Source organism: Haliotis rubra, unplaced genomic scaffold (genome assembly GCF_003918875.1).
Source record: "Haliotis rubra isolate DU_JTF1 unplaced genomic scaffold, ASM391887v1 Scf541, whole genome shotgun sequence".
NCBI lineage: Eukaryota > Metazoa > Mollusca > Gastropoda > Lepetellida > Haliotidae > Haliotis > Haliotis rubra.
This window is the reverse complement of record NW_025767237.1, coordinates 50,080-62,503: the sequence shown is the minus strand read 5'-3', so window position 1 is coordinate 62,503 and position 12,424 is coordinate 50,080. Positions and strand designations below refer to the sequence as shown.

The 12,424-nt window shown below is 41.4% G+C and overlaps 1 protein-coding gene across 1 annotated transcript; it reads right to left on the bottom strand.

Moving 5' to 3' along the window:
- Window positions 1-699: 699 nt before the first annotated feature.
- LOC124253470 (NADH dehydrogenase [ubiquinone] 1 alpha subcomplex subunit 10, mitochondrial-like) lies at window positions 700-4,462 on the bottom strand. Its single transcript, XM_046687254.1, is given in 4 exon segments — window positions 700-857; window positions 2,590-2,626; window positions 3,741-4,031; window positions 4,033-4,462. Coding segments are annotated over 4 exon segments (768 nt in total). The 5' UTR covers window positions 4,330-4,462; the 3' UTR covers window positions 700-714.
- Window positions 4,463-12,424: the final 7,962 nt, after the last annotated feature.

The window sequence follows — 12,424 nt, the reverse complement described above, 5'->3', positions numbered from 1 at the left end:
GACAATCTTCTTGTAAGTATGTTTCTATGTGGAGGAAGACTTACCTGTAATGTGGGAGGTAAGTATGTTTCTGTATGTGGAGGAAGACTTACAATCTTCTTGTAAGCATGTTTCTATGTGGAGGAAGACTTACCTGTAATATGGGAGGACAATCTTCTTGTAAGCTGCTCTGAACAGTCTGCAGGTACTTTTTCTGTCACAACTTTCCCTTCACCGGACGGCTGCAAAGACAAGGTGACCAACATGTGACCAACATGTGACTACCATTACTACTAATCATACATAACAGATGATTTAAAATCTTGTATCTCCAAGAGTTGATGTAAGTATATAAGTTTTGTGTTTATCATGTTTATGGATTTACATGTATAACTGAGTTTTCACACTGGGTGAAGATGGACAAGAAAATGGGCATTGAATAAATGCTACCCATAGTGGGGAGATGTGTGGCTTTTAAAAGGCATAATATGAAGTTAGGGGATTGGTGTAGAAAGTAAAACTGAATTTGGGCTCAATGGCTTTCTGAAAATGTTTTGTTATATTGAATTCCCAAATTTAAGTTAACAAGTCTCTGCTTAACACAGAGCATACTGGTTTACAGATGTTTACATGGTGCTGAAGATACAAAACCAGCCCAAGTTCAGATTTGTAGTCATCACACAAGCATGTTGGACAAAGGGACATAACTCAACATTACTGTCCCCGTTAACTGTGTCAACTGTGTCGTGTACATACCTGCCCACGTTTGTTGATGCGTTGTTGGACCTCACTGACCGGAGCGTCCAGGTACAGCACTAGATGTGGTTTCCATAGTTCACATATCGTGTTGTCTCGCCACTGCTGATAGTATCTGTAGCCTGGACACACATGCATAAAACCTGGCTGACAATGGGTGAGTGAAGACATCCCTCGTCTTGTCAACATACAACTGTATGACACATTATATACACAATGCTATTTAGAAAGTGGTCACACATGTTATGTTTGTGATTATACTTTCTCAGTAAAGTACAGATTCCAGTACATTTGACCACTTTCGAAATGTCATTGTGTACTCACAGCTTTCAACCGTGGGAACCACACAGATTTCACTTGTTAGAGAAGTACATAAAGTCTGTTATTTAGACTACCAGTCGTCCAACTTCCACTTCTGTTGAAACCACTGTGGCAGAGTGGGTTAGATGGCTAACTTTGTGTGCTGGCGCACACCCCGCGCGCAGGGATGACTTAGCATAACATCACTGCCACAGGCTAATTTGCATATTACGTGACTGGACTTTTCTCTTGTTTGTAAACAAACACGCATATTCATAATAAGTAGAGACTGGCCTTCCGTAAGCTTTTCGGCGCGCTCTTCACAATGTATTACATTGTTACATGTATATTCTTCCACAACTGCGACAGTAAGATTTATGACAGTACATATTTAGATATCAAACTGGCTGCATCGTTTGCTCTCTGTTGGCTTCAAGGACAGCACGGGGAGCCGTACAACCTATGTAAACAAAGGATCGCTACGCAAATCGATATAGTGTTACATGTTTTAGGATATTTTCTCAGTGAAAGTAAACTATTCTATCAAAGATGTTTAATTAGATGTGTAGACTCGTCAAAAATAAAAGAGTTAATAAATATGTAGATTATATTGAATGGACGGTGCAAGATGTGACGAATCGTCACATCTTTCTGGCATGTGGCGGAGGTACTATGCTGGCTTGCCGCAAGGGTAGGAGAGTGGTGCTGGCGATTAGGTGCCTGACTCTGAGAGTGTGGGTTCAAATCCTGGATGGGACTCAACCTAAAATAAGTACTAGAATCTGTACTTCTCTGAGAAAGTGTAATCCCAAATATAACATGTTGCATTACATATTGTTTAATTCCAAATGCATGCTTGTTTACTGATGGAACTATTTTCCATGGTAAATTCTGAAAACTCTCAACATCACTGGGACTATTCAGTAACACTGCATGGAATGATGCTGGATCGTGGAGAGGGAATCTATGCACACTTGATGACCAAGCCGCAAATGTCAGAGAGAAGTGCTTTCACATGTGTATTTTGCAACAAAGGTTTGCAAATTACATTATAACATTTTGTGGGTGTCTCTGTAAGCTATTTGGTGTTGATATCCAGAGGTGGATTGTTGCATGTCAAAACATTACATTAATATAAAGAGAACGGCTAGTCGATTTCTGTGATTTAAGACTTTGTATAAGTAATCATTTTAATTCTATTTCAGCTTTTAGTGTTCTGAAGGATGATGACTTGTTCTGTTTTATAGAAAGTGCAAGAAGTTTTCAGTCTGGCTGTATCTAGAGTTGTGTTTACTGCATAAATCTGAGTCACAGGGCTGGTCTATTTTAGATTTAAGGGTATCAAGTTTAGATAAGTTGGTCTACTTTTTATGTCAATTGTCTTCAGTATCGTGAACAATAGACTTAGTCAAGCTTCTCATTTGATCGGCCCTATTTCAAACCTACATGTCATCCGCCATGATTCCAGTTAGTTGAACCACCATACCATATGAGTACATGTTTCAGATGCTCAATAAATACAACATGGCATTGTCAGCCGTGGTCTCGCTTCACCATTTGCTGTCATGTAGCCAAGTTTCCTCAATGTGTTCTCAAACACAAGGTCACTCCATGGTCCCTCTCAATAACCACGCTTTGACCTGGAACAATAGAACTACTTCTTGAAGCTTTCATTGTTGGACATGTTCCTGCACAGCAACACCACCATATCACCCTAAATTTTAACGATGAGGAAACTTTTCTTTGAATGGCATTTTTAGAAGAAGGATATGTCTTACAGTATGTTCAGATACAATTAATTAAAGTAACATTTTAAAACTCATCCCCCAAGGGGAGGGTGGGACGGGAGAGAGAGAGAGGATTACGGGCGAAAGTCTTTCCCCTCGTACACCCCCAGTTCTACTCCTCTGTCAAACATCCAGCATCAACTGCAGCCATTCCCAACAGCAGGAGTCTCCTTATTCTAATCATGATAAAAAGGCGGCACAAGAACATTGGGGACCACCCGATCCTATTCGTAGCCTCTTATGCCAAACAAGGGTTTCTGAAGGCCATTTGTGACCCAGATTCAAAAGTGAGACTGATTTTGGTGAGACTTGCACCCGCAAGAACATACAAATAATATGACACAATCCCCGAAGAAGTCCAAGATAGGAGATGTGAATTGTAAGATGCTTGTCAAACAAAACACCATGAACTAGCAATCATGAAGGGTTTGATCCCTGAGAGAATGATAACTTGTCCAAGTGTATGTGTGATATGCACTAATCTACTGAAAATATTTACCTTCCTCTAATGTTTGCCATATATTTGGACGACCCTTCCCATGACCTGTTCCAAATTTGTGTATTATTTATTATAACCCTCCTCAAGCTTGACTAGTGACTGGTATTTCATCTAGTGACCTTTATTTGATTCCCTCCTGTAATAAATAACCAGTCCCTAAAGGGACTGCTTGTGACAAGCAAATGGATCTTGGGACCAATTCAAGCATCAAATCGCCATGACTATTGTGTACGTAACTCTCATCATCACAGAGGATGCTTGACTGGAATCCATGGTCTACACAGTGTTGGGGGTTCTGCTATAGCACATATAGTGATGCATGAGATCCTACTGATAAACTGCAGTTTTGCCACAGTGAGAAACAGCATCCTTAACAACTACTTTGAAATTTATAGAATCATGACTAGTGTGTCTTGTACATAAGTTGACATGGGCCATGGCCCGTATTTACCAGTGTTGAGCAAGTGCTCTAGAGCATTGACATAGTTGAGAAATCGATGTCTGTAGATCGCCAGCTGGGTTCTGCCAATAGTTTTCAGTGTAGTTGGGTGTACGTTCTGCATGTGGAACGTTGCTATATCCAGACTCCGGGCTCCGGTGGCAGGCGCTCGTTCAGGGTCTCGGTAATCCACCCTGAATCGGACAAATATATCCTGCTGTCGAGGGGATCTGGGGAAATATTTCATGTCGAATTCGGTTGCAAGTTTTTTCTGCAAACTCCGACTTTCCAGTCGCTACATTTCCATCAACAACGATCACCTTCGAATTGTCATTAAATCGCTTCCTGGTGTGATCAATAAACTGCCAGTACTGATTATATCGCCTGGTTTCATATGGCCAAGGCTTCGCCCGCTGAATTTCGTTTCCATGACTTTGAGAAGACGTCAAGTTTGCAACTTGCACTGCACCAGCGCCGACTGCGGATTGAGCTTTACTGGGGTCTAACAGCCTCGCTCCATTATAACCTGGTCGAAAATTTAAAATTAATTTCTGGAAACGAAATGCCATGCTGGGTGATCTCTAAATGAATCTTCTCCACGATAAATTACTGTGGTATCATTTGGCCCTTCTTGTTTCGGTGAGGTAAAGTCACCTCGGCGAAAGGAAGGAAGTTGGTAGTGCGCAGGTGCGGATACAAATTCCTCACCGCGATAGTTCATTAAATGAAGAACTCACCATGCAATGCGTGGGTAACGAAGGTGTCCCGCGCTGCAATGGAGCTTGATGCAGCGATACTCGCAAGGGGCGCAATTCTATTACACTACCAGTAAACCGAACATTGCATATTTTACGTGCGCTTTGATCTGTAGATACAAGCTAATCGTTATGAACACACAATGCCATTTAGAATGTGGTAAAATGTAACACATATTATATTTTGGGGTTACACTTTCTCAGTTAAGTACAGATTCTAGACTTTGTTGGGTTGTTGAGTCCATCCGGGATTCGAACCCACTACCTCGAGTCAGGCACAAATCGCCAGCACACAAAGTAAGCGTTACTCTGTGTACAGCGGCGATTTTATTCTGACTGTTTACTGAGAAAAGTGTAATCAGATATAACATGTGTTCAAGATATGCGTTGGCAACATCGAATGGGGAGCCCATTCTTCGAAACAAATAAAGCATAATTGAAACACCTATCAAGGCCTTCGTAATTCCCCCGTCCATCTGCTTACTTACCTACCTACAGAACCACCCACCCACTTACTGTAGTTCTAATACGTTGTCAAAAAATAATTAATATGACGTTATTTCATGTAAGCACATAAAAAAGCTATTTGTGCTTTTCATACGTTTTATTTCTTCGAATTGCCCATTTGACCTTGGACTTTGCCCTTTTGACGAGACAGCCTGTGGACCAATTATGGTGTCCTATAATTGACATCGCGTGGCGCGTAAAAAAAGAACTACGTCGTGGGCGACGTCGCCCACGACGTCGCATAAAAAAGACGACGTCGCGCTTTGTAAAATATATTTTGGCTACAAAAATAACGGGCGACGTCGTTGGCGACGTCGTGAACGACGTCGTGGGCGACATCATGGGCGACACGTCGTGAGCGACGTCGTGGTCGACGTCGCAGCGACGTCGGACTATATCGAGTAGTTATCGGCCTCTGAACGTGGCTGACCAAGGTTACGTCTAAAGAACCACGAATCGTTAAACGAAACAGGTTTAAAAACGCAAAAATGCTTCAGTCACTCCCGATAAACATTTCTGTCGACCCGAAAATGTTTTACACCTATATCCAATCAAATACCACCCTAGAAGGCCACTGTTCATTGTATGTAAGGCATACCCATCTGCAAATGAAACGATCTCTTCCCACACTCTAAACATAATCACCGCCACTATTGTTCGGTCCGGCATACCTCGGGCCGTCAAAAGCAACTTTAAACCTCACATGTATCTTGGTGCGTTTAATTCACAGATTAGTATTACATCTACCTATATATCACTTTTCAGCCCTTTCTCTCTCCATTTTCACCGTAAAGGTCCGGATTAGAAAGTGCCTTCAGTAACCCATGCTTGTCGTAACAGGAGCAGGTGGTCAGACTCGCTGACTTGGTTGACATATGCCATCGGTTCCGAAATGCGCAGATCGATGTTCATGCTGTTGATCACTGGATTGTCTGGTTCATACTCGATTATTTACAGACAGCCGCCATATAGCTGGAATATTGCTGAGTGCGGCGTAAAACTAAACTCACTCACTCACTCACTCTCTATTTTTCATAGCCTCAATCAAAGTAAAGAAGTTTCTGTTGGTTACACTTTGCCGGAGCTGTCAAAAGCAACTTAAACCCTCGCACATGTATCTTGAAGTCTCACAGATGAATCTCTAGATTCTGTTTACATCCACGAATATAGTTATATCTATCTAAATACCACTTTATAGACCCAGTTTTCTTTGTAACATCACAATGTGGCATTTAGGTAGAATATAATACTGATCTATGGATTTAAACACATTTCAAGATACATGTGTGAGGTTTGCTATGCTTTTGGACAGCCTGCCAAGTCGGGCCGAACAGACTGAAACACTTTTGATTGAGGCTATTTTGAGGTTGGCAGAACAAGGGCTTCACTTTAACGGAGCAGTTACCTTTACATGTGGCATTTTGTAACATTTCAATGTGATATGTAGGTAGATATAATACTAATCTATGGATTTAATAAATTAAAAGATACACCTTTTGAGGTGTTAGGATGCTTTAGACGACTCCGAGCCAAGCCGGACCGAACGCTTCAGACACAGTGTGTTTGTTCAGAATATATAGAAATGAAGGCTGCACTTCGAGCAACGTGTTTGCTTAAAAAAAAATACTACGCTTTGAGACTCTATAAAAGAAGTATTTAGGTACTAGTAGATATAATTGTACCATTTTGCCTCGTCTGCTATGTACTAGCAAATTTAAGCATATGCATACGCTTTAGCTATGGATTTTGGGCTGGTGTTGTTTTACGGTTTAGAATACAATGAAAACACATAAGAATGTGTGTTTTGTGTAAATGTATACTTTCTTTGATCCTTTATATAACATATTACAAAAGGTTGTCATTTAGTATATTTCTTTTAACATATATAATCACAATCATAATTTCCCATATAACATGGGGAGCAATTATTTCAAGCCATTGAAAATGTCCATGCATCTTATTTTAAAATATTTCTTACAGAAGGTATATTTGCTTCCCAATAAAGCTATACTTGGCGAAACAGGATGCTATAACATGCATATTGAGAGTCAAATGAGAGTTATTAGATACTGGATTAAACTTATAAGAATGCCTGATTATCGCTACCCCTATCAAAGCTGTCAAATATTATTATCACTGGATAAATGTGGAAAGTATTCATGGGCTTCAGATGTGAGAAATATGTTATTTTCAAGCGAGTTTTCTTCATGTTTGATTTAAGCAAAATGGGTGATATAAAAATGTTTTGTCAACATTTAAACAACGAATAAAAGATATATATTCACAGTTGGTACGCATCAGTCAATTCATCGAGTTTTCTTAGTCATTATTCGCACAATGTAAATCGATGTTCGACCTGCAAAATATGTCAGTCAGTTCTTAATGATAAGTCCCTTTTTAAGAATTTTTGTAAATTTAAAAATCTCTTCATGCCTTAAAAATACAACGTTTTTAGAAAAGATAATAATATATTGGAAGATTTCTATCATGTTCTTATTGTTCTTCTGGTAAAACTGAAGACGAACGACACTTATTATTAGTCTGTAAGACTTTCTCTGCCCGCCGAAAGAAGTACTTAGTAATGCACTAATGATGCCCCCACAAACGATATTCAATGCACTTAATTCTAATAATGCTGATATTATTAAATCTGTTGCCATTTTCTATGAAACATTTGATGTCCATCCGTAAATCACATGTGTAAAATCATCATAATTTAATGTCAATGCGACCAATAGTTGTAATTCTTGAGTAACTTCACTGTGTACTCTGGGCCACTGGGCCTTAACTACTGAATAAAGCTTTTCCGTGACTGTCTCGTCTGTCATTGTCCAGGTACTCCATCAATGTCGGGTGGTTATTTTGCAAGCCTGAACTTCAAGGTATCTAGTCGTTCCTCCAAATCTCTTGCACTTTCTATCAGGGGTCAGTCTTTGGCCGGTATTGTACTGAAGCTATCTTTGCCCCTCGTTCAGTCCTTTGTTCATCTCTCCAGGAACTCTGGGCCATCTCGAATAGGGTGGGATGCTGTTTTACCACAACTCTTCATGGAGATCTTAAGCTATGCCACCTCGCAACCCCGGAGGTTGCTTGTTTCAGTGCGGGGCCGTCAGTATTTCTTTTGGCACAGTCGAAAAGATTCACTTTGACTTCGCTGGTGTACAGGGGTCCGGTGGTTGTGGTCCTTTGCGGGTACTTCTGGGAAAATTATGCTGTTCACTGTTAAGACTTGGATATGCAAGCCGTTCTTAGTGCATCTCCACGAGATCCATTTTCCCATTTTCTTCTTTGTTCACAATAAAACATATAACCATTTACATATATGTATGTTCCACCACGAGAAGTATATAAAAGAAATCTATTGTGCATTTTCCATAACTGAATTTTGGTGGAAATGATGATGAAAAACTCGGTCAATTCCAACATTCTTACAGCTTCTTGCACGTTTCTATGTAAGAAATTGAATAACCTACCAATAATGAACTCGAGTGAACTAAACTCAATCCACTCAAACCCGCTGGTTCATTACGTCAACCCGCTGGGTACAAAAAGTCATATTTCGCTTCCCGGAGCGGGAGACATTTTGCCATTTTGTAGGAAACCAGTGTTTTGATCCCTTTAAAACAACACCGTTTTCTACAACATCAAGCATCAACTAAATTTGACATAATTTTTACTTAAGGTGTTCCCATAAAGCAATTTCTTGAATGGTTTACTTAAATAAGCAGGTACTGCTGAACATGAAATCAGTGATTAGAGATCACCAGCAGTATAACCGCACCCACAAAAAGGTTATTCCCCGGATTTTCCAATATAACAATTTCTAAACATCAGACGTCGCCTGCAAGTCGTCGGCGATTTACCGACCTTTGGACAAGTCGTCGGGCGACGTCGCCTTTCGACCGCATCGTGGACGACGTCGATTTTGTATTTTTGTCGCAGATCTCTTGTTGTGGTTTCTGCGCGACGTCGTGACGACGTCTTTACACGACGTCGTATGCGACGTCGTTCTTTATATGACGTCAGGGCGACGTCGCCCACGACGTAGTTCTTTACGCGCCACGCGATGGCAATTATAGGACACCATACCCAATTGACCCGTCATCTTTCGAATCGTTCCTTATTTGCCCTCGGCAAGCATGGATGTTGAGAGTCAACAGATCGCCTTTGTTACTGAGAGTTTGATGAGGCAAACATTCTCACCAATAGGTTAGTCATTGTTGAATGTTTCTATCCGACCTACTTGACTTTCTTGTAATGAAATCACAATGACAAACAACATCTACTGCATGTCTATATCGGTTTATAAGAGAAATATATGTGTTGTGTGAACAACAGCGCGTGATGGGCAGTCTGGCACTGGCGACATCCCAGACATTTAAGATGGTCGGAAATGGTTCACGGCGAAATACCTGTGACGTGCGGCTAATCCTTGCGACTTTAGAACTGCTCTCTATACGGAGTAAGCGCCTCCATACATGCCCAGCATGCCCTGATGTACCAGAAAATAGATATTATATATCTTATGTGTTTTTTCTCTCTTAGCAAGTTCCACTAACCGATCTTAACTAAGATCAATCTTAGCAAGTTACGCCAATTTTACAATCGTCTTAGCTAAAAGTTACACCCGTTCCACTAACCGATCTTTTAGGGGTCGATCGTAGCCTTTGGCCCCAATCTTTACGATCCGGGATCCAAGCTTTAGATTGTTGAGACTCTTTTCAAAGTGAGAGATAGAGGAATGCAAGACACGAGTTATCTCCCTTTGCATAGTCTAGCAAATGATGGAAGTAGTTTACGAACCAACTGGAGTGGAGTGAGTGAGTTTAGATTTACGCCGCACTCCAGCAATCGTCCAGCCATATCGCTAGCGGTCTGTAAATAATCTTAGCCGTAAGATGCATAGCGTCGACAAACATGAGCGTTCGCGTTAACTAGTGAACGCTAAGTGTATCTTAGCTCTAACTAATCGAGTCTGGACCAGGACAATCCAGTGATCAACAGCATGCGCATCGATTCTGGTGCATAGTTGGGAACCGATGACATGAAGTCAACTTCAAGTCAGCGAGGCTGACCAGCACCTGATCCCGTTAGGTGGCCTCTACGACAGGCATTGGTTATTGAAGTTCAACATTCTAACCTTGGCTCTTCATGGGTATTTTTCCAACCAAGTGTAAACGTGGGAGAAAAACCTAGAGCAAAATATTAGGGGTAGTGGAGCACCTTGGTTTCAGGTAAGCAAGGTGTGTGAACGCTGGGCATCAGTACATAATATAACAATAATAAATGCATATTTATAGTAGTCGCCTTTATTCCCACATCCTGGGCATGCTTCAAAGCCCTATGTAGCCAAGATAATGTACACGAGAGTACTTCTACAGCCGAGATTATAAGTAATATACTGAGAACAGGTTTTAAGTCTGACTTACAAAATGTCAATTGTGTCAGAGCTTTTTAATATGTGCTTGACCTTTGGTCAATCAGAATAAACAAGGGCGTGACGAGGCATCCCCTATAACGCATGCGAAACTCATGTCAGTGGTCTTGAATAACATGCGCCCAAGTCCTTTAGAAATTCCCTGCACCAAACAAGCACGTGAAATCAAACATATTTGTATCTTTTTGTTTTTAGAACATTGTCACACTTCACTGGCTGGTCCCTATTCTTTAAACGCTATGCAGACGTGCTGGTAATATTGGTTGTAATAAATGCCGTACACCGACTCGCTCTCGGTTGTGTTCCCATGTCGACAGTGGTCAGACTGGCCTGACATTTCTAAACATTATTAATAATGATATTCCTGCAAATTGCACAGTGTGTAATCAGCTAGATGATGTTGCTCATTTTTTACTGCATTGTCAAAAATATGTAACTCATCGTACGGCGATGGTGGGATCTTTGACAGCGCTTAATATTGACCTCTCCTTGACTGGATTGTTGTGTACAAGTAATATCACTCGCAATGATGTTCAGAATGTCATTCTTGCTTACATTAAAGCTTGTGGCAGCTTTACTACTTTGTAAACATTTATCAACGTAGCAAATCTTTATGATGGGCAAGGTGTAAATGGGCCCAGTTGCCCGAACACCTATCAAACTTTCAATTATCCTCCTCCTTCAGTACAGTGTTTGTTTACATCACAGAAATATACAAATTCATTTCATGGGGGATTCTTAGGGACGTCTCACGGGTGAAATGCTCGCTCTTCATTTTTCGGGTTTACAGAATAGAAAGCCACCATTTTGCTCTCTACGATTGATTTTAGTCATCCGTTGGTCATGAGCAACTTAGGACTTTGAATCTTAACTTCGATTCATTGACTTAGGTAAGATTGGTTAGTGGAACGGTATACCGATCGTAACGTCACGCTAAGATTGATAGATTCCCAGGGGTTTATGATTGGCATAGGCCTAAATGACTTGGTTAGTGGAACGGCACCCTGTATCACTCACGATAAATCTACGGTGGTGTCGTAGAGTCCGGAACTGGAACCTTAGAAACTGGATGCGCGTCTGGTTCAGTGACGAACTCACGATCTCGCCCCACCCGGCGACAGCGAAGCATGCGCGCCTTTACACCGAGAATTGAACATTTGCCCATAATCCCATTAGACAGATCGACAGACTGGTTGGAGAGAGCCATCATGGTGTGGGGTGAGATATCGCTAATTAATATTGCGATCTTCCATCCTTCACCGATGAAGAAGAAATCGTGACTCATCACCGAACCAGACTCACCAACAGTTTCCTAAGGTTCCATGGACTCCTACGGCACCATGGCGACGGTCTGTAAATAATAGAGTCTGCACCAAACAACCTGGCAGTGATCAACACATCATGAGCATCGACCTAAGCAATGGGATATGATGATTGATGTGTCAACTCAAGTCGTGCTTTTGAGCCCGGACCACCCGATCCAGTTAGTCGCCTCGACTTTGCGACAAGCGTGGGTTCTAACCCGGTCGTCATAGATTAGCGCGAATACTTTAACCACTGTGATCACCCACAACATCAGTGTATGGAGCTTGGGAAACAGTTCCCACCAGGACTGGTTGCAGAACTCTTTGTCCAAATACCCGGGATGTAGAATTATCAGGGCAGTCCACACGCACAGTAAGTTGAGAGATATGGTATTACTACATTGCCAAGTGACTCTACTACCTAATTGGATTCATTAAGTTTCCGGAAGGGCACCGGACATTCTCTTTAGCCAACAATCCCTCTAACGACACGCCCCTCCTACAAATGTTAAGTACCACCTCCTCACGTCTCTTGGCCTTTGACCCGGGTCCTTACTCTGGGTAATGCAATACGAAGTCTTCAAAAATCTGACTGATAGGTTTTATTCCAGCCAGAATGGCGCAGGTCATTCCAGAACAGAGGACGACTAGACCGGACAGT